General features: G+C 35.9%; 1 protein-coding gene across 2 annotated transcripts in view; it reads left to right on the top strand.

Annotated features, from left to right (window-relative positions):
- The first annotated feature begins 1019 nt into the window (after positions 1 to 1019).
- LOC146148400 (calcineurin-binding protein cabin-1-like) overlaps positions 1020 to 22167 on the top strand; it is a 49539-nt gene continuing 28391 nt past the window's right edge. The window contains exons 1-37 of one of the 2 annotated variants that reach the window (XM_083386939.1): positions 1020 to 1114; positions 1318 to 1404; positions 1467 to 1580; positions 1643 to 1795; positions 1909 to 2089; positions 2157 to 2286; positions 2613 to 2661; positions 2842 to 2946; positions 3104 to 3245; positions 4271 to 4753; positions 7194 to 7287; positions 7427 to 7484; positions 7607 to 7715; positions 8024 to 8202; positions 8824 to 8939; positions 9391 to 9476; positions 10140 to 10340; positions 10509 to 10656; positions 10729 to 10963; positions 11405 to 11501; positions 11842 to 12031; positions 12377 to 12486; positions 12715 to 12784; positions 13117 to 13242; positions 14781 to 14937; positions 16113 to 16330; positions 16460 to 16550; positions 16952 to 17091; positions 17243 to 17360; positions 17434 to 17570; positions 17776 to 17951; positions 18345 to 18436; positions 18629 to 18743; positions 18915 to 19079; positions 19329 to 19519; positions 19674 to 19822; positions 21658 to 21786. In XM_083386939.1, the coding sequence (XP_083243065.1) occupies positions 1112 to 1114; positions 1318 to 1404; positions 1467 to 1580; positions 1643 to 1795; positions 1909 to 2089; positions 2157 to 2286; positions 2613 to 2661; positions 2842 to 2946; positions 3104 to 3245; positions 4271 to 4753; positions 7194 to 7287; positions 7427 to 7484; positions 7607 to 7715; positions 8024 to 8202; positions 8824 to 8939; positions 9391 to 9476; positions 10140 to 10340; positions 10509 to 10656; positions 10729 to 10963; positions 11405 to 11501; positions 11842 to 12031; positions 12377 to 12486; positions 12715 to 12784; positions 13117 to 13242; positions 14781 to 14937; positions 16113 to 16330; positions 16460 to 16550; positions 16952 to 17091; positions 17243 to 17360; positions 17434 to 17570; positions 17776 to 17951; positions 18345 to 18436; positions 18629 to 18743; positions 18915 to 19079; positions 19329 to 19519; positions 19674 to 19822; positions 21658 to 21786 (5144 nt within the window). In that variant the 5' untranslated portion in view covers positions 1020 to 1111. Of the gene's footprint in view, positions 1115 to 1317; positions 1405 to 1466; positions 1581 to 1642; positions 1796 to 1908; positions 2090 to 2156; positions 2287 to 2612; positions 2662 to 2841; positions 2947 to 3103; positions 3246 to 4270; positions 4754 to 7193; positions 7288 to 7426; positions 7485 to 7606; positions 7716 to 8023; positions 8203 to 8823; positions 8940 to 9390; positions 9477 to 10139; positions 10341 to 10508; positions 10657 to 10728; positions 10964 to 11404; positions 11502 to 11841; positions 12032 to 12376; positions 12487 to 12714; positions 12785 to 13116; positions 13243 to 14780; positions 14938 to 16109; positions 16331 to 16459; positions 16551 to 16951; positions 17092 to 17242; positions 17361 to 17433; positions 17571 to 17775; positions 17952 to 18344; positions 18437 to 18628; positions 18744 to 18914; positions 19080 to 19328; positions 19520 to 19673; positions 19823 to 21657; positions 21787 to 22167 lie in introns of both variants that reach the window. The other variant, XM_083386938.1, reaches the window with a different exon arrangement.

Genomic DNA, 22167 nt, shown 5'->3' with positions numbered 1-22167 from the left:
AAAAAAATTTGCTAAACTTTAGCACGGGAAAAAGTTAGACGATAAAAATTTGCACGTCGGCATGTTTGAGTTGGACACACCTGTTTTAGGTAAATGTGATATTATATACGGTGGCATAGTGTTACCATTCTGAACGATTTTTCAATTTTGTTAAGAAGGTTACAACTTAAAAGGAACATGAAATATGTGGAGATCATTATTCCCCCCCAATTTTTAGTCTTTTTGGCAAAACTGCATCTATCACAAAAGCAACATTATGCCTAGTTTGCATTTTGTGGCTATGCACAACTAATATTTTTATGACAATTTGTTTGCAGACCTAGATTAACACATTGCAGTTGTAAATTTCCACCAAAAAATGTTAAATAAATAACTTTGGGATTATTATTTTAGGATAGAACATTAATAAGTTGCGGAAAATTTGTAATGGTTATTTTTTTAAGTGCTGAGTATTGAGATAATAACAGCTTCTACTGTCCATCAAAATTGATCAAGATTTTGGTGCATATGGCGCAAGTTAGTTGTCAGGATTGCAAATCTGGAACAAAACAACCAAGGTGATTCGTGACAGGGTTTGCCGAGGTTTACACAAAAAGTATCTGTCTCGTCTGTGTTCTGTGGAAAGTTCGAGTCAATTTGTATGCACACCCAAATTTCGTAAAAGCTCAAGTTGTGGAAGGATGATGAATCTCACGGGTGAAACCACCTCTGAAAATTTGTCATGTTTTATTTCCACATCAGTTAGTTAGTTAGTTAGTATGAATAAGAAAAGGTTGTTCAACTGCCTTCACCATGACACATTGCGTTGAACAAGGTAAATTCTTATGGGCCTTGTAAATATGAAAATAAAATCCCCTATAAAATCCCCTAAATGCTAACCGTAATGTTAATATTACAATTAAATTTTTGTTACTCTCTCAGTTTTTATGCCTATAAACAAACAAAGTGTGGTTTATATTTATATATAAAATATATTTAAAACATTAATACCAAGATCCTTCACAATAATAGTTTCCTAAGCTAGTTGTAAGTCACCGTACTGTTTTGTTAGAACAAAACCATTAACTTACCTGCTTTTCACAAGTATATGAACATTCAATATCACTAAAATATGGTAAGAACTAACACTATATTGGTGTACGATCTTTAACTATTTTAACCAAGAACATAAGTGTAGCGCATATTCTCCTTATTTAAATTCTGGTTTGCAAACTAGACTTATAAAATTCAGTATTTAAATATAGTGTATACCAATATGTAAGAAATACTCAATTTAGTTGATTTAATCAAACAAATATTTACTATTCGCTACAACAGTTCAAGTTATCAGCTCTGAATGAAAAGGAAAGCGATGATTCAAGCAATGAAGAGGAGAGAAGACAAAAAGGAACCAAGGAAGCACAAGTATGCTTACTGTCTAAGAATTTGTTGGTTTGAAGAGTTTTGTTGCATTTTTATGGTTTTAGGAAGTACATGCTTTCAATTTGTACAACAAAGCTCTTCAACTTCAGCGCGACAACCAACATCAGATGGCTTTTGCTGTTTATGAGCAATTGTTAAAAACTTCCCTTGTAACAGAGGTACATCAGTTCCTTTTATATATTAAAAATATCAGTAGTAAATTCATTGTCATTTTCACCAGGCTGCTACAACACTTGTGGATACAAATGGTGAAGCATCGGAGAGACCGCTGAAGGACCCTGGTCTAATTTTGAAGTATTCAACACACAAAAATTTAGCAACTATTTCTGCAGATAAAGGAGACATTAACTCTGCAATGGAACATTACCTTGAAGTCCTGTACTTTTGTCTTATAATTGGTCAACTAGTGTAACAATAAATGTTGAAATTCAACTTTTCAACAAAAGCCTTATTGTTTTGTAACATATTATTACTTTGTTTGTGTAGGCTGTAATGTTGGACACCACAGATGTTACGCTGTGGCAAAGAATCGGAACTCACGCCATTACGTTAGACAAGCTTGCTCTTGCTCGCCATGCATTTACAAGTGGATTAAAGTGCAATGAAAACTATTGGCCATGTCTTGATTCTGCAATCACTGTTTTGTTTGCAATCCTGGATTATGAAAGTGAATTAACTTGGAAGGTGTAGTAGCTAAACGGATTTGAATATCATCTCAATAATTTTTTTTCCAGACTGTCTTTATTGGATTGCAAAGGCCCTAGAGAAGGATCCTGAATATGGAAAAGGCTTGGTGTTGCGAGAAAAAATGTACCAACATTGTCCACATTTGCGCAGGGATACACAACAATTATTTAACCACTGGTCTGTGCATATATTTTTATACTTGTGGTAACTTACTTAAAATAGTTTTTTATCAGCAGCCTACTGCTTTCCTTTGTAGATAAAGAATAGCAACTTCGATAAATATAAGATAAATATCTGCAGCAAATAATAGCAACTTTTCTGTTAGGCTGCTCTTCCACCAAAATATCCTTTTTATTCATGCATTCAAAGAAGAAAAATGCTTAAAACCAAATTGTTCCAATTTTTATTGATAGTGATTTTGTATGTTTTATAAGATCACGCTCTAAAGAGTTGTGTTACCCTGTTAGTTGGACAGTTAATAGTTTTAATTTAAACATTTTCAGTGATTTTTCAATTTACGACAATGAAGTGGATGAAGAAGAGGCTAAACAGGTCAGTTTAATAAAATATATGTTAGTCTTCTAAATCAGTGATTCCCAACCTTTTATTGTTGTAACCCCTTTTCCAGTTGCAAACTCTTAGGCCAGGAATCACTGTACTAAACCAATTGTTCATTTTTCTACTATAAATTGATTTATAGCTTTCATAACCTCAAAATGTTGCCGTTTTTAGTATGTTGATGAAGGACTAGAGTTAAGGGAAAGGCACCGTTTGGCTTGTCTACCAAAACCACCTAAAAGTGTCACTGTAAATCCTGCAGTGAGTGCCCTTACTTGGGTAAGAAATAATTACCTTTTTTAAACTTAAAGTAAACCATTACATTTTTAATAAAAATACAGGTCTCATAGCTTGGCAGGCTTTCAATGGCAGTCATTAATATGCTGTTTCACAAAGAATAGAGAATATTTTTATACATATTATGTGTAATTCATAGGTTATACTGGGAAAGTCATTAACTGCTACTTACGAATACATAACAACCACAAATGATGCCCAAGTTTCATTTCCTTCCAAATGCATATTTCAAAATGTTGAACAGTTAAAACAGAGACTGGAAACAGCAAAGGAAAATGAAGGTTTGTTTATAAATATGTTTAAACACAAAACTGTATGGGTGAATTAACTGGAAACATGACTTGCTTTTTGCATGTCACCTGTTCCAAACCATCATTAAAAATATTTTTTTTACATTGCATAGACTACAGATTATATCTGTGACATGTCTATTGTGTATTCAACCACAAACATAGTGCTCTTTTTTCCTCCTTTTTGTGGTCGTTAAAGGGTAAATGTTCTATAAATTGTCATTCGTCTTAATGAGATTTAATATCTAGCATTTTTAAAGTTCACAATAAATGGAATGACCTTTACCACATGCAAATTTTTCCAGCAAAGTGTGCGACAAAATATTTTCTTCTATGCAGATATTAGCCATATTTCCCAATTTCATCATGTGGATAAAAGGTTTTGTTTTACTAACTCGCTTTATGAAGACTGTAAAGCTATTTTTGACAGTTTTTCTGAAATATTTTTTTTTACATTAAAATGCTTTATTTTATATATAGCATCCTTTGTTACATAGCTTGTTGAACGCTTTTTATATTTTTTTGCTAAATTGTTTATGTAGGAATACATTAATTTCTTCGTCAACTGACCACAGAAATTTATGTTTGAAAATGTGATGTCTTCATTACAACTTTTTTATATCATAAAAAATTGAAAACACCCATACAGGTTTATGCAACGATATCTTTTAAATTATAAACTCACTTAACCTCCTTTCTCAAATGTAAATTTGTTTGAAAACTGATTATACAACTTGACTAAAGTAACGCTAGTTAATAGGTACTTTTTATTTACTGTTTTGTACAAATATTCATAAAGGTATTGAACCGAATCACCAAAACGTTTTAAAATTTAAATGGTCAATGTTACAAATTTAGAAGGTATTTAGCAGTTGAAAAGAACTTTTAACTTTGAGTTGTAAAACAATCAGTACTAAGACTGAGTTTTTTCCAATTTGCACCTTGGATCTGACACTATTTAAGATATTTACTGCCGTCATAGACATGTCTTCACCATATCTCCTTTTGTTTTATAGCAGCAAAAAAACTACGTCAAGTCTCAAGCGTTCACGAGGAGATCAACAAGGCAAAAAATGCCCTTTCTTCTTGTGAGATGTCGGAGGACTCGGTTGACTCCATTCTCGGGACTGGTCAAACTTTGTTCGTTTCCTCTCCCGCTGCTACGTCGATGACCTTTGACCTCACTGCGTCGGACAATGGTGGTTCAAGCCAGGATTCGATGACGCAATCAGGGCCGCTGTTTCGTCCACTGGATATCGCCAGGGAATCGATAGTTGGCGAAATGCTCTTCGACATTATCGACGAAGTGGCCAGCAATCGCGATGTGGTGGAGTGCAACCCAGTTCACGACCTCATGGAAGAGTTGCTGACCACAGTCTGCGAGGATGTGGAGATCAAACCAAAAAAGCGTGACAGCGCTGTTGGTGAAGTGATGCATAATTTGCTGAGTGAGGTTGTGCGGAGTGTCGACGGTGATTTGACCAACGTTTCGTTTGCAGGTATCTTGGCTGAAATTTATTATTAAAAAACAATAAAATATCATCAATAATAACGTAAATGCGCATTGGACAGATATGTACCTAGTTAAAAGTAATATTTTTTCTTTTTAAATATATATTTGGCCTTTTATCTTTTCAATCCAACCAGCGGTTCCCCAAAACTTTTTGTTGACGGCACCCTTTAAAAACTCATCAACACCCGCGGCGGCGTAATGAATTGTATATGTTACCCTTTTCTGTCTTCTAATTCTGGAGTCCGCAAATAGTGGGTCACGACCCAAATTTGGGTCGCGAAAGCCTTAATATATATTGTAATAGCGGCCTATATTTGGTAAGTTTTTTAATTGTTTCTATTAGTACATTGAATTATATACAAGAGAGCCGTCTTACTTTGAGCGCGACTAGAATTGTCACGTGAAATATATACACTAAGACGCGTAAATGTCGCGAGACCTTCGCTCGATCCAGGTGATGGGAAAGAGCGCTTGCAAACCAACACTATTTTGGCCATTATCACACCAAACTGATCTGCTGAGCCTAAATCTGGAATTACTTCCTAGTATGTGTTTTAAAAGCACTCTTCTTAAAGCGGGGTTGTTTAACGTCTTTTGAACAGGGTTGATTAATGTCCTTGTGTTAAGATATTGCTTTTTGGTTTATTTTTGTAACATCATGTCTTTAAACAGAGGTCGGCAACCTACTGCCCACAGGTCGGATCCAGCCCTCCAATGAAAATCATTCGGCCCGTACACAAGGCCATGACCGATATTTTTAACTGTATTAACTAAACGAAAATACAAAAAATTTTCTATACACAAAATTGCGCGTATTTAATTTGACTTTAAATTATATTTGCGTTTTGATCGAGTCTTCTCAGACCAAAGGTGACGGCACATGACAACATGAGTAGGAAATGTTTCGTAGCATGAAACTCTTTAAAATCTAGTTTTCTCCAAATTTCGCTGATATATTATTTTATGATAAACATTAACAAAAAGAGTATAAGAAATATTTTCACATTTTATTTTGTGTGCGCCAAATGCGTCACGTTTCCTTGTAAATTATAAGGTTTCCCAATTTAAACCAAACAAACCCATTGTTTTTTTTTTGCGCTGCGCGCGTTGCTTCCTTTTGTAGTATAACTAGACTCATTTTCAACTGGATCAAACATTTAGGTCCGTCCCTGATTAAAAGGTATTATATTAAAGTGCTTAACACACGTTTTTAACAAAATTGTTAGTGGAAATGTAATACGGCCCGCCGAGAACATGCAGAGTTTGGTTCGACTAGGTTAAGGGTGCCGACGTTTGTCTTAACATTTATATAGTCTTTAAAAAGAACTTAGATCCGCGCTTTATAATGTTGATTGTTGAGTTTCCTAAAACGATTGCGAGACGTCGGGCATTTTTAGTGAGGCGCGCCTAAAAACAATACACACCTTTCCAGGAATTATTGCACTAAGCTAAGTAGCGGACGGGGGTTGAAGGGCTTATAGCGGGGAGTTGGTGGGGCTACACCACAACCACAGGAACACATATTGATTGCTAAATCATATTTGTCATCCGAATGACAAGTAGCGAGACCTCGGTACTAGTAATTTTAATCGCGCCAAAAGTGTTTGCGGACCTCTGTTGTAATTGACTTCTGAGTGATAAGCACAATGAGCCAACAGAGCAAATCTGATTTTATCTGAATAACCTAACATTGTGAGTTGTGACATTAACAATGAAATTATTTTGAGGTTATGTTACTCAAAAGAAAGAAAGCAAAGAAAGAAAGAACAAAATTTACATGTTTTTTAGTTTAAACACCAAAATCGTGCGTTCATTTGCAAATATAGTAGTAGGTTTGTGAGTTTTGTTCGTTTGTCAATTTCTTTTCGAATACCAAAGATATGCATTTCAAAACTAACCCAAATTAAAAAACACATTAAATTAACTAAAAATGAGTAAAAAATGTGATTGCTTGTAATTATCGGCCGTAAGACCGAAATAAGAACAACATTAACATTGGAATAAAACACAGTTTGGAATAAGACCAAAGTAGGACTAATACCTAATAGTCGTAATAACGACTAAATCGGAATAAGTCCTAAATCCGTCGGAATAAGACCTAAATGGCCATATTCAGGCCTATACATTTCTAACCTCTACCGTTACCCGCCACTAACCCCAAATAGGGTCAAACAATCTGGTGCCAAAGGATCCCGACAGGTTTAGGTATTTAGGTCTTATTTAGACGATTCTAATTATTCTGTCGTTGATATTACTATGTATTTGGCTTTATTATATCGTTGGTCTTAACGCGATGGTATTATAGATTATTCTGCTTTAGATATTGTTGCCTTGATGTAGGTCTTATTGTGTGGTCACAACACTGTGAATAGCGTAACAACTTTCAACCAGATTTTTAGTTTTTTTTTTAAATGGTAACTTTCCAGGATCTAAGCCCGGGATGTCGCAAAACTCAGCGTTGACTTGTCACAAGCCGAGGAAAGCGGCCAAAAGAAAACGGAACACATTGGCTGAAGCTCTGTAAGTTTGCAAATGACCAAGTGATTTACAAACATGGGATTAGTGTTTTCACAAAGTTTAGTTATTTAGATCCATGTAGATTAAATGAAAATCAATATTGGTTGTATTCTTTAAAATATTTTTTTTCTGATTTTTTTAGAGAGGAACATGAAAAAAGGAGATCAACTCGTGTGCGTGTGTCGTCTAAAAAGAAGCAGGTGTGCTTTATTTTTTTTATTATACATATTTTTATTATAGTTAGTTAGTTTGTTTCTCTTCTGTAAACTGGATCTCACAATCAGATGTGTAATTACTCTTTTTGCGCGATCACTTTGCTTAGGTGTTGGAAGTGGCCGCTGTTCCCATATTGCAAACCGACTACCGCTCTAAAATTGCCAGACTTCTTCCGGTCGAGTTGACTTCTATCGAGATTGATTTAAAATCACAAGGCAAGTATGCTTTCTCTACTACGCAACAAAACATTTTTTAAATGATAGACAGAACAGTGCTTTTGCTGAGTATCAGGTATACAATGTTCGGCGTGCCCCTTTAGCATAGATGTATTACAAAGGATGACAGTTATGTGTGCCAAGGGGCATGATATGTTGGCATGTGGAGGCACAATAAAGGCTTTTACTTTAACCTCTCCTTAAAATGCGATAATGTGCTGTGTCGCTAATACCCTAATGGCCTAATAGTTAATTTTTTTCGCGCACTTGGGCTACACAGCATTTCTTACCATAGCCGTATTACGTAGGATCGTCAAAATCGAAGGCGGCGCAGTCGCTTTCGGACAATACTGCATCTGACGTCAAACGCTCAATGGTGTACGAAGACCTGGCTGAAGCCAGTGACGTCTTGGAGTTCATAACTTCGAATCAAAACAAGACCATCGTTAGCCTTATGGATAACTTCTGCCTTATTTTGTCTACAAAAGTAAGTTTCGCTTGTATCCTATGATCTTGACCAATGAGTTAATGGCTCAACTTACAGACCATTGCCAAACTTAAATTTGGCAAAGCAGGGCCGTTCAAACCAACATATCAAAGTATTCTAAAAATTTAAATTTTAAAAATAGATTCTTTACGACAAAACGCCAATTAAAAAAAAATCATTTTTCTAACAATTGTCCATTGAAACAAAAAATTAAACTACAAATGGTAAAATTCAAATCAATGGCTATTTATAGCCACTTCCTAAAACATTAATGCATACCAGCATAAAAAATATATATTGAATGTGATGTAACGCAAATAACTCTTCGTACTATTGGATTAAACTCAATAAAGTTGTCAGGATGTTTTGCCCTTTTTAACCAGGGTAATTAAAATCTACGTACTGTATTACCTAATTCGATAAAGGCCTTAAATGTAACACAGCAAAGCTGCATAGAAATGTAAATACAATGTTTTCTGAAGAAGCCAACACTCTCTATTAGCATTTTTAATTTTTTTATCTAATATTTCAAGTTAATATGTGGTGTATTTCTATAGATATGGTGTAATGGTTTTAAAGATAAAAATTGTTTATATAAATATTTGATCACCTGATATGCAGGTCCTAATGCAATTACCGAGTGGAACGAGAGAGACATTGCTTCAAGTGTTTGCTCGATCCCAGGCGCATATTCAGTACAATGAGCTCGAAGATCTACGATCTGACGAGGAAAAAATGTATTTGTTTGTTTTTTTGGCAATTTTAAAGTACCTGTTGATTTTTTCATGCTTGCTTAGTTTTTTCCAGTGTGTTTTTGGGCGTATACCATGTTAAAATAGAACCTAATTTGCTATAGCACGTTATCATTTTGTTATGCCATAAAAAAAGAATATTTCGAATACGTTCTGATAATCTAGCGTAACCTTAAAGCTTAAAGGTTTATGTTTTTTTGAATCATATTTCACAAAAATCTTTTTCCTAACGTAAAACAAGTATATAAGTTTAAAATAAGTGTTTTTCGTTGCACATGTTCCTTGCTTAGCTATGCTACAGATATCTTAGGATTACTAAAATCAAGCGTTTCATAAATTTTACCAAAATAATGTTGCTGTTAAATCGCCAGGAATATATTAAAACTAATTTTGCGAATCAATTACCATCATTTAATAATATTTTTCACCTTGGTAGACGTTATCGGGAAATCGTTTACAACATCCTCAGTTGTGTCGAGGCTCAAATAGATTGTAACGAAAAGAAGCTTAAAATCCAACATGGTAAGCAGCTTTTAAACCTTTTAAATTTATTCCTTATAGTCACTCGATATACTGAAAAAGGGCATGTTTATCATGATGTTTCTATGGTAAATATTTTAAGTACTATTAAACATTTCGTAACGTCCAGTGTGAAACAGGTGTGGTGAAAAAATCAACTAACTCCAGGTGTACCTTAGTTGTAGAAAATATCGTTTTGTATAAATCCTAAAACCTGGTGTTTAAACAGCATCACTGAATTTTTTTGGATAAATTTTATTTAGCATGCAAAAGTTTCAACTAAATAATTTGTCTTACTTAAAACAAGTCATTTTTAACCTGTAAATTATTTTTTGGCGTAAAGTTTTAGTTATCATTGGATCAATTCACTTACTAAAACATTTCGGAGTTACCACGATAGCGTTATTTAGCGGTTGAGGTCATTGTTCATTGACCCATATTTCGGGCTACATTTTGAATGGTAAATATTTTCTGAACTTTTCGGTTTTAAATTACTACCATACTTAGTTGATTCGCTAGTTTACTTGAATCTCAAGTTCACCTAAACCGTTTGCCTATTTTTAGGATAAACGGATTACCTTCGATTGTTGATTTTTTTCTGAACATTTCATTACAGATGTACCTAACGCTTTTTTATCGAAATCACTCTATCGGTCGTTGTTTCAGGCATTGCTCCGGGAAAGCTTGAGAATCACCTGATGTACCTTGTTAGTGCCTTGGATCACCCCTCACTGTTTCGCTCAAGGGGAGATTATCCCCATCAGGACTTATCCCACTTCTCTCTTCGGCTGCTCTGCGCGAGATCCAGGCATTTTGAGGAGCACGGTCTTGGCGAGAAGGCCATCAATGACCTTAATGTCTGCAAAGGTTTAGAAGGATTTAACACAAATTTATCGACCTTTCTTAACTAAAGTTATCAAATGTAACCTTCCTGATGCTAAGTCGATTTTTCTTTTAAAAGTAACATAATTTTTTACCTAATCTAACATGTTTTCATATCTTAAATTGCGATTTTAACTTATTTTTTGTTAATAGAAATCATTGAAAAGGTAGTTGAACCAAAACAGCCCAAATGTGAAACCTCTGGTGAACTACAAAGCTTCCAATTAGTTCTTCCCAACCAAAAATGTAGCCCGACGATTTCTCTGAAGGCCATTGATCGTCGACTCGATTATCTCAAAAGGTTGGTTTTTACGGTGTGTACAATTAAATGTTGGCCTTACTAAAACGAACAATTTTTTTATCAAAAATTCAGCAAACAAGTTCTCGATGACGTCAAGCGAATGTTTGAGAGCGAATGTTACAATGATGTCATCAAAATGTTGGGCAAAACGCTCAAGTGCACGCCTGAAGTGTCTCGCAATTCCGAACGACCGCGCCAGATCCGCCAGCTGTTAATTTCGCACGAAAAAGTGGGCGACGTTGTTGGTTTGGTGACCAGCGCCAGCTTCGCTATGTCTGAAGTTATACTCAACGCTCAGATCAGCAAGGTGTTTTTTTAGTGATGTCTTATATTCGTAATAGTATTGGTGTATGAAATATCTTTAAATTTAGCTACGCATCCTGGCTACCAAAAACGGGTTACTATTAGTAATCAAGTAGGTAACACAAATATCTGTTGACCGAAAGGATCGCCCCTGAACCTCCTTCATGCTACTGGCATTAGTCTTTTTTACCAAACACACTCTTGTTAAGAAATCTGTACATCGTGTAAACAGTACATAATTTTGATTGCGGCTGTACAGGTGTGGCATAATGTACCTTTACAATCCGAAATCAAAATTATCTGTTCATACAGTCTAATTTGAGAAGTCAAGTTTACCGGGGCACTAAAATCCTAACGCATATGCTGATTTATATGTATTTATTCACGATACAGGAACTTGTGTTTTTCTTTACACTGCTCTTAATTTGTTCACTAATTGACGCAGACGATCATGAGCGGAAGGGAAACCACCTCAGAAAAAGTGACAGAAAGCAAGAGGAGTGCAAAAGAATGGACTATGACTTTACACGTTGCCGTGCAAAGTATGCTGTAGTTTTGCAAAATCGAATATAATCGAAATCCTTTGATGCGCATTTGCATGACAAAATTCCTAAAATTAAATTCAGTTTTTGACGTTTCTGGTTGCACTACGGATCTTGCTTGCAAAGAATAGCCGGCTACAGGGAACCGCTAACTGTTTAATCGATTCTTTAAAATGAACGTGATCCCACGATTGTAAGTCTACCGGGATCTTGCGCACTAAACTTACAGTAACCGTATTTAAGTTTCTCGTTATAGGATCAAAAACACTGCACAAAACGAATATGATAGTTTGTAATGCGAATTTGATAATGGCTTTAATACATTGTTTTCTTATTTAAGTCACCGATCGGCTCGTGTCTATGTCGCCCGAGTGTTTGGGCCAAGTGAGCCAGGGTGTTCGCGCCAGGTTGGCCCAGGCTCTGGTGTCTGCCATCGGCTTCGTGTTCAGTGAGTTGGACGAAGGCCAGTCGTTTCTAGCTAAAGCAAACTCACTCAACCTGGCTGTGCTTACGTGGCTGTTGCTGTACAAGTAATGTTTTTCTAATGTTTTATTGATCTTTTTACATTAGTTGTGCGAAAGCCTTAACGGTTTTAATTTTTTACCAATTCGGAGCTAACGTTGCTTAACATTTTGGTATCATAAAGCTTGGCTTTGTTATACCATGCCCACTTACAAACGTATAAATATTCAAGAAGTATGTTATTAGATACGTTGTGAGTGTAACTATAATTCATTTTAGCTGTAAAAGTACATATTTTTCTATTTTATGAAAAATTTAGAGGGAATAAACCAACATAATCATGTTATCGTAACATGATTATTGGAGCTTATGATAGTTTATCCTTATTTATCTTATCTAACGCGATAAATCAGACTACTAAAGTACGAAGAGCGCGATGTGGACTTCCTCGACCCAAATCTCACCGAGCTTCCCACGTCATTTTATCTGCTCGATATCGCCCACCAGTGGACTGGGGAAAGAGGTGCATTCCATTTTTTTGTCCTTTATTTTCCGCTGTTTATAAATCATTTTTTTTGTTGTTTAAACCAAGCACTTTTTTAAAACAACCTTCCTGTGAAATCTATTTTATATTTTTTTTATAACGATAAATTTGTTTTGGGATTCTATAAAGAGGTCAAAAAAGTATGTCCCTATTTATTGAGTAATGTTGCTCCTATAAATGATGTTTTAATGACATATTTTTATACAGGTTTATGTTGTCTTTCTGATGGCGGTCTTTCACGCTTCATAATCAAGGAATACCACATTCGTTTTAAACGGTGCGTTTCGATTAATTAAGTCTATTGTGTGTTATTTTGCTTCTGTTATTTTCTTAAAAAGCGCGATAACACCGTCAGTCGTAACAAAAGCTGCAGTATGTTAACTAAACCTTACTCGCGGAGTCACGTGTAACTGTAACCTCGTTCTTGCCAAAAGAACATTTGACATGGACAGTGGAACACATACTATCGTACTGTCGAGAATTTGTAGTTAGGCTAGCAAAATCAAATTGCCCGCATTGCAATCGTATGTACCAGACCAAGACTGTCATACACCTGTCATACACCTACAGACCTGCGCAATGCGCATCCTAAACTATTTATGTTTTCAGCATACGAAAAAATATTCGCGGTTCGCTGGCTTCGGAATCGTCACGCATGGTTGAACAGTGTTTCTGTTGTTTGTTTGGATTTCCGAACAAGGGGAAAGTTCGCTACTTGCAAGACCATAACGTAAAGTAAGTACTAGATTATTACCATTTTCATTTTGTGGATGCAATGACCAGTTGACCACATATGGTCTCACCTGAGATATTTATAGGTCTTCAGATTGTTTATGTATGGTTTGTTAATCTGTAAACTTTATCATATATAATCCTGAATGTTTTACAATGTCCAGCATATATTTGTGTCATTTTAGAAAATCTATAAAAATTACATTTTGATATAAATCTTCCCGTACCTATTTTCACGATGTTTGCTATTTGGTTGATATTTATGTATTCTATTGATTGGATTTAGTGTGTCTGAATTTAGAACTGTTTAAAAAGTAGAATTTAACGATCCGTTTTGTCACGATTTTGCCAATCACAGTTATTAAAGCAAAAAAGGTCTGTAATTACAGATTTAGGTCTACTTTTTACGATGCTATATTTTTTTGTACCTCCCCTGTTTTTTGCCTCATAATCTTGGTAAATAATTCAACGATTAAAATCTCGTTTTACCTGCGTCAACGCTTTGACTTAAAACAACTGCGTTTCGTTGTATTTCTTCAAGTCGCGATATGCAAGTCATTTTAAAATCATACCCAAAACAAGTTATTAAATTCGGTGTGTGTTTCTTGTTTTTTGATTTGTAAAATAACAGAAATTCATACTCTGATAAAAGTCAGACTTAATAACATTTAGGTATATATAGAACAACTGACTGATAGCCACTAATTACACTGGTGAACAAAATAGAAATTCAAGCCGTGTCATATGAGAGTCGTTTTAGAATAAATAAGGGCCCTTATTCTAAAAGTGCACTTAATTTGTTCAAATCTGTAGTTTTACCGGTTGTAATTTTCGAAATATTGCTATCAGACTTTATAACCATATATTATAATAAAAGCCTGTTTGTCCTTGTTCCTTTCTTTTAGTGTCTTGAGCTCTTGACGAAACCGTTTGCCATGCTCTCCATCAACTACATTTGTGTGACATTCATCCTAATGTAACCTCCCCGTTTTTTGACGCCCTTATTTCGGGACTTGAAAATTGCATCATTTTAACCTTTGTCAAAAGGATATAAAAAGCCCTCGGTTGACAATTTATAAAATATTTTCAATTTCGAATATCTCACAAAAAGGAGCCAAATTCGAAAAAAATGAAGGCCCTTTAGGACTCATAAGCCCTGAAATATCCTATGAACGACTGGCTTTGTGCGAAAACTTGTGTTGGCCGTTGCTATGACAAAATAAAGTCAATTTAGCATACATACGGAGATTGACGATTTTGTTACAGTAGTTTTATAATCTCTAAATGCCATGTTACTTTTTTAAACAGATAAAACTCAAAGTTAAAAAAACCTGAGTAAAACCAGGATCAGACAATCTGCTAAAGGAATATACGAATATACAAAATGTCTGATCCTGGTTTTACTCAGGTTGAGTTTTATTTGTTTATATACGCGTCAGCGGAACAGTGATCGACAGGCAAAAACCTGCTGCCAATGGTTTTGGATTCCATAAAGACACGCCCCTTTTTATATTATGTTACTTTTTTGATACGATATTCAGGCTGACGAATCCGACTTGGGAAGATTACTTGCTCATGTTTGAGTTTTTCCGTCCCGTACCTCTACCGGAATTCGACAGCTTTAAAGCCCTCAGCGTCTCGCTGGAGATTTCGCAGCTCTTAATCCGAGCTCTATCCGCCGTTCCACATGATCTATTGGTAGGCAACACTTTGTTTGCTGAAAGTTGGTCAATTTGCGTTAGGCAAGGGTGGAACGTAAAATGTGAAATGTTGTCAATTTGCAGTTGGCTATGGTATGTAATAAAACTTTACTCGAGTTAAGTATCATTTACATTATTAGTTTTGAAACAGCATAACTGTTTTGTACCGAAAGTAACAAAACACATGTTTTATAACCCAGCGCGTATCTAGGGTTTGTCCACGTACCACTTTTTCTAGGTACGCCCTTGTAATAACTACTATTCCCTCTAGTTTTTGTTATCATGCGACTGATTAGAGCATTGGTCGCATAACTGTGAGCCGCGGCCCAACTGTGTGCCTTTTTAGCCATATTTTGTGTCCCTCGAGCTATTTTTTATTTGAGTTTTATCATGTAGTTGTGGACCACGTGATAGTCGTACATTATTTTGTTCTTCATACTGTTTTTTTAAGTTTGTGTGGTTAGGAGTTTTTATTTATGCTCAATTGCTCATAGTTACTTCATAGGACCACCAAACCATATCCCGCCCCAGCTATACGTTTAGTCAAGTTTACTATGGGTGTACGAAATTTTTTATTGATAACTTTTGCCGTTTTAATTAAATCAATTCAGCTCAAAGGCGCTATGAATTTTATGGCATCTTGAGCGGTGTGACTCATTTATTCTACAAATTCTGTTAATTTGGCTATAAATGCCGTGATTTCAATATTCGAACACATTTTATGTGCCGCAGTCATAATTTATATCCATCTTAATTTAAGTTATGTTAATGGAAAACGAATACACACATTTTTTATTGCTACGCGCGATTAGACTTGAGCTGAATATTTGCGCACGAGTTTCGCTCGCTTGAGAACAAACTGTGTTTTTAAAATTAATAGTGGCGTAATTTTTTCATTACCACCAACTCAAACTACATTCTAGGTCCTCCCCTGTCGGATTCGCTTTACGTAGTGGGCTTGAACACCATGACAGTATTTCCGACCTCGACGAAAAGTTTACCGACCACTAGATTAAAGAGATATATAATTTAATAAATGTCATATAGTTTGATAAGTTTTGGGTAACAAAGACCAAAGTAAATTTGCTCGATATTTATTTAGTAACTATTTTGTAACGACATATACCTAGTCTTTCCCCCTATTATTGCATTTTTTTCTTACCCTATAAGCAGGCGAAGGTGCCGAACACAGAAGCTGACGTCACTGCGTTCATCGAATCCGACCTTGATGACGTCAGTGCTTCTTTAAAGCAGCACCCAGTGGACGGCGACTCGCAAGTGGCCATGCTTGGCGACATGTACTACCTGTTGGGCGACTATAACTTCAAGAACAACGAAATGACAAAAGCGGTGAAATATTATACGCTGGACCTGCGTATAAATCCTGTCAGGTTATTGTCTTTTTATTTTTTATACCACAAAAATATTATTTGAAAAACGAATTGCAACGTAGTACATCAATATATATTTTTACTTGAGGCATGCTTGTGGTAAATAATGTCAAATGTTATGTGAAACAGATTTGACTCCTGGGCGGGGATGGCTTTGGCCCGGTCAAGTCAAACAGACGACAGGCTTCGTCTGTGCGAGTCGAAAAAATCGCAACATAAGGTTTGTACCAGCGTATCACAAAATCTTTTCAAACATTTGCACTCTTTTGCAAAGCCTTTTACTTGTTCTAAGATCGCTCTGATTGATTGTTTGCAATTAGGCAACAACGACATAATAACATTTTTTGGTTTTCCATTTCTATGAAATAGGTGTGCACTGTTTGTGTTTTTCGCAAACACACATAATTATTGTAATGATTGGCGAAAGCCGTGGCCCACGTACCATTTTGGGTTGTTTAGTATGATATATATCCTTCCCTTTGTTTTGCGAAATGATTTTGTTGGGATTAACATTAGAAAATTATAGATAACCGGCGTTATCAAGAGGCTTAAAAGTTTTTTTAGAAACTCCTAACTTACCGCATTATCCCCCATTCAAGTCCAGGTTTGCATTGCTAGCAGATTTCGGACAGCGGGACTGAGAAGAAGGGCTTGGTAGCGCTGTTATGCTTTCGACGAGCGCTCAACTTCGAATCCAGTAACGTCAAGCTTCGAATCGAGTATGGTTCACATGCCTACTGGATGCACGCCTTGTATTCCAGGTAGTTCTAAGTTACTTTTGAGTAGAACTTGAATCTAACTAATTTTGGAATGTTTTTTATTAAAGTCGTAATTAACCGTGATCTTCTAAGTTTCTTCAGAACAATTTTTTAATAATACAATCATCATGCATGTTTTTCCGAATGGTTTTAGACGGTTTAAGCGGGGCCCTACAAGCTCAGAACACATGGATAGTGCACTACTTCAAAAGAAAGACACCGAAATGCTGGCGACTTCACGGAAGGCGTTTGAGGCTGTCCGTGAATGCGACGTATGTTTTACAGCGTATTGTGTGGTATGTTGTTAAAACGTGTAAGCAAAGTATAACGACACCTGTTTCAAAGAGCGACGAGATTTACGGAGAGGAATGGCTCATCGATTATATGCTGGGGAAGCTGGCCGAAAAAGAGGGAAAACCACTTAAAACCTTTATACCGCTGTACCAGTCCGCTGCCGAAATACTGCATCGTCGCCAAGCAAGGTACTTAGGGGAATGGAGCCACGTGTGTGCCTCTACCTGGATAACATTAGTCTGTCACTCAAAGTGTCGCAAAAAAGGTTTCATCCCATAATGTTTGTCAACTTCTTTTAGTCTAGCATAAACAACTCTCGTACGAACCGGCTTAAAAAGGGTTTCGGCTCAGATAATGGTATAGTTTATATGTAAGTAACTGTTTCTTTTTTAGATATCCAAAACGTATTCAGCCCAAATACGGAACAGTCAATGACATGTCGGTAGAGGCGCTAGAGATGCATTTTCGAGTCCATGCTTCAATCTTGAAATATCTTTTAGCTAGGAAAATAGTTAACGGTGATTCAGTGGAATATGATGTCACAGAAGGCGACGTTGTCTTTATGAAAGGTGTTTTATATTCGGATATATCTTTCTTTTAACAAAGAATGTTTATTTTATTATATTTATATTAGTTTACGATTAAGTGTGTACTTCGTTAGTTCTGGATTAACACAGATGGCCTTAAACAATGTTGTTAATAAACCAATTTGATCCATGGTGCAGAGGTTAAATAAAAGTCAATAGTTTATTAGGATCTTCTTTCATGATCCATATTTCGTAGTTAAACTGATTTTAATACATTTTTTAATCCATTGGCATTGCGGATTTGACTTACATGGCCATCAGTAAAGTGTTGAATCAACTTATTAAAAAATATATCTGTCAGACGTGTACCTTACAAGGTACAATCTTGGTATGTTGCCGATACTAATTGGACCATTTATTGCTATTATTGTTTAGACACAGTTGAGGAAATGTCAAAAAGCCCGTTCGTTCATAGAGAAGAATTTAAGTCGTCGTATAACAGCTCGTCTGTGCAAGACGAAGACAAGGTAGGCATTTTGTCTTGTTTTCAGTTGCAATGATTTTACCTATTCAAGGTAAACTGTTCTGATGTTTCTATATTCGTGATATTAAATGTTTAATGCATTACTATTGGAAAAACCTAATGCTCAATACTAGCACCTTTTAGGGTTACCTCTTTCTTCAAAGGAGTCCATTTTTATTAAAATTTTCTTATGCAGCAGTACCAACCTTCTAAGTTGGCCGCAACATCGGAGTCTTGCGACCTAACGATGGGGTCGTTGTTACCGGATTCGGTTCTGCAAGCTTTGCACCTGGAAACTGACGAAAAAAATGGTTTGAAAAATGTTGTGTTTGTTTTTATCGCCCCATTTAAGTTTGGCATTTCGACACAAGTATCGTTTTTTTCTACAGCCAAGTTTATTTTTTGCCGATTTTTTAGTTTGCAAAATCATGACTATCGTGCTTAATTTAACCGAGATCCGTTTTGAATGCTTTTCTTTACAGACGACCAAACGCCTTCTTCATCCGCCCAGTCTCCCGATGCGTCCACCTGCGGCAGCACCACTTTAAATGAAGGGCCAATCGATAGTCAAAACACAACTGCGTCAGCTGAAATCAAAATCGAAAGCACGGCGACGTCTTATGAGGACAAAAGTCGCAATAACACAGGTCAGGATTGTCAAACCGCTAACGTTTAGCGGTTAAACGATAGTAATATAATCGGTTATGGTTACCGATGTTGTAATTTGTTACCAGGCACGGCGGTAAATTTAGTAAAAGGAGTCCTTGATGTCAGATTTGATTCCAACACATTGTATGTTTGTTCGTGGGAAGCTTACTCATTCACGTGACCCTTTTTCTTTAGACGCTTCCGCTTTCGTCACTAAGTATTTGTTAGTACAATACGTATTCGTTAAGGCCGCTTCGAGGGCGGAACACAAGCACAATCAATGACGTCATGTGACGAGTTTCGACACAGGGAGCATTGCTTGTCGATAATCGATGCGTGCGAATCAGCATTCCGCCTCTGCTTGCACAGATTTCCGCAGCACAGCAAGTCAATCTACCATCTTGCTCGTCTCTACTACGATTCTGAACCTAAAAGAAAGGTAAGTGGGCTGGATTTAAATGGGACTGCTATTTCCACAATGCCATGTAGTTGCACACCCAATTTTCTGTAAACTACGCTCCTAGTTCGACAGGAGAGTTAGAGAGTTTGAGGACAATAAACCCCACTTTTTAATACCCAATTTCTACTTGCAGCACTTGACCTGGTCTCGCGATCTCCTGTACGGGTGTTCGTCGTCTTGGCAACAACATTGGCACATGCCGGCTCCCGGTCTATTGTCCGATCGCAACAAGACAAATTTGTTCAATGGAGTGTGGAGAATTCCCATGGACGACATTGACCGGTGGGAGTTTATTTCATTAAAATACGTTTTTGTTTGTTTTGTAACGCTGCGTCGATGGAATTCCAGCAGTGATAAGGTCTTTTTGTTTATAAGTTGATTTGTGGAGCGGCATATGACAGATGTTACATTAATACTTTGTAATAAGCAAGTTTAACACATGTTTTTTTTTTCCTCTAAAAGGCAATAAAATATAAAATTGTACATAAAGTGCGCAAATGACAGCGATTTTAAAATGAGTCCATAAACACATGTTAATTTACAATGAAAACATCATAAATTTGTGATGGTATTTTATAGGGCTTAAAGATAATTTAACAGTAAACAGTAAAAAAAAATATAAATTGGATACTAAAACAAGAAAATATTGAACTAGCGTCAAAATTCTAGAGTATGCAAACAAATAGCAAGCCTACTATTTTGCACTTTAGCGCTATAGACAAATTCATTAAATTCGTTTTTTTGTCATCTAAAAGCCGAAAAATAATAAACACTGAACATTATAGGCGCGGATATAATAAATTAGTTTACGTGCATGAAAACGATTTGTTCTGAAGACATTACAAATAAAATTGCATTTTTGCATATGGCCCGAATTTAACGTTTTTTTACCGTACATATAGTTAGGTATTCAGATATTTGAAAACCATAGATTTTAGCATGTCCCATTTCGTGCATTAGTCTAGTTCAGTGGTTCTCGAATTGTATGATTCGTGCCACTACAGTTCCGAGAATTACGATACGTTTCTTATAAGTTATAATTAGATGTTTCGTAAGTCATAGTTAAAATGCAAACTTTAGTTTAAATGGCGAATTATTAAATAGTATTTGCTCTTGGTGCCGCGAAGACCACGGCTTTGTAGATTATTTTTGCTAAGAGACTTTTAGACTACACTTTGCCCGAAATTTATTGTACATGTTTTCATAAAAAAAATGCAAGACCTATAATATGCATGTTCGGTATGTTTTTATGACTGATATTCTCACGGTCCCAGCTATTTTGTGGTCAAACAGTTTTAAAGCATGTATCACTTATAATGGGACTACTAAGTATTTGATTTATACAAGTTATCTTTTGTCGAGCTACCTTACAAACATGTACAGTTGAATTTATTTTTGTTTTGATCAACACAAAACCTCTAGCGTGGGTATTTTAAAAACGGCAGATAATTGTATTACATACCCTAACTATAGAACATAATATATGTAGTGTTGAGATATACTTAGAAAGGCGATACTTTGTTCAATTGATGCTGGAAAATATTCGTTTTTAACTGTTTTTCAACTGTACATGTTTGTACATGGACAACGTCGGAAGCAGAAACTTTTCCAGGATGACGTCACAAAGTAACCTCATAAAACAATGAATCCTAAAAACACTCGCTATAGCTTCGTCGCAAAAGAATAAAGATCTTGAAAACGGGTTAGACTGTGCTCCAGTAAGGACCAATTAAAGTCTTAGTTCCTAATTTAAAACATATATTTTATTTTTGTTTTGATCAACACAAAACCTTTAGCGTAGGTATTTAAAAAACTTCTACGTGCAGGTAATTTTCTAACATACCCTAAATATAGAACATAAAGAGTGTTGAGATATGTTTAACTAAGAAAGGCGTTAATTTTGTTTAATTGGTGCTGGAAAATATTCGTTTATATAATTGTTGTCGGGTCTGCTTCGTATCCTACTTAGTTGCAGTGGAGATCGAATATTTCCACAAAAGTGGTTGTGAGCTGCACCCAGGTTTTAGTCAACTTGTTTATACAAAGCCTCTTGAACCAAGCAGTCTCTCGGTTAAAAGTTGCATTAAATGACCTGAATTTGACCTTTGCACTTGCAGGCCCGGCAGCTTTGCCTTCCACCTCCTTCGCTGCGTGACGTTGTTGATAAAGGTCACGCATGAGTTGCGGCAGCACGGGACATTGCTGGTGCTCCACAACATGCTCAACAGAAGTCCGGACCATGGAAGGTACGTGGTAATCTTGCGCTTTATTTACCTTTATGTTTTACGTGCAGCTACGAATAAACACAATTGTTGAAGTATCGTGGGTAATTGACATTCAATTTATTCCATAAATAATGAAAATACTTAAAAAATGTTCTGATACGTCCGTATGGAGAAGTGTTTTGATGGCCCTTTATTTGAATGTCTTACACGATTTTATAATCTTTTATTGTTGGACAGCACCTCCTTATTCTCTAAATATGGGAATTTCCAATCTCTGTTGAATTGTACAGTTTTTAAACCAATTATACATGGTTAAGTTCTGGATCCAGTTTAATTTTGTAAGAACATTGTAACATTTTACATAATTATATACCGTACAATGTCTAAAACAATTATACAGGC

Source organism: Ascidiella aspersa, chromosome 4 (assembly GCF_963924565.1).
Source record: "Ascidiella aspersa chromosome 4, kaAscAspe10.2, whole genome shotgun sequence".
NCBI lineage: Eukaryota > Metazoa > Chordata > Ascidiacea > Phlebobranchia > Ascidiidae > Ascidiella > Ascidiella aspersa.
The sequence above is the reverse complement of the archived record's forward strand: the minus strand, read 5'-3'. Positions and strand labels throughout refer to the sequence as shown.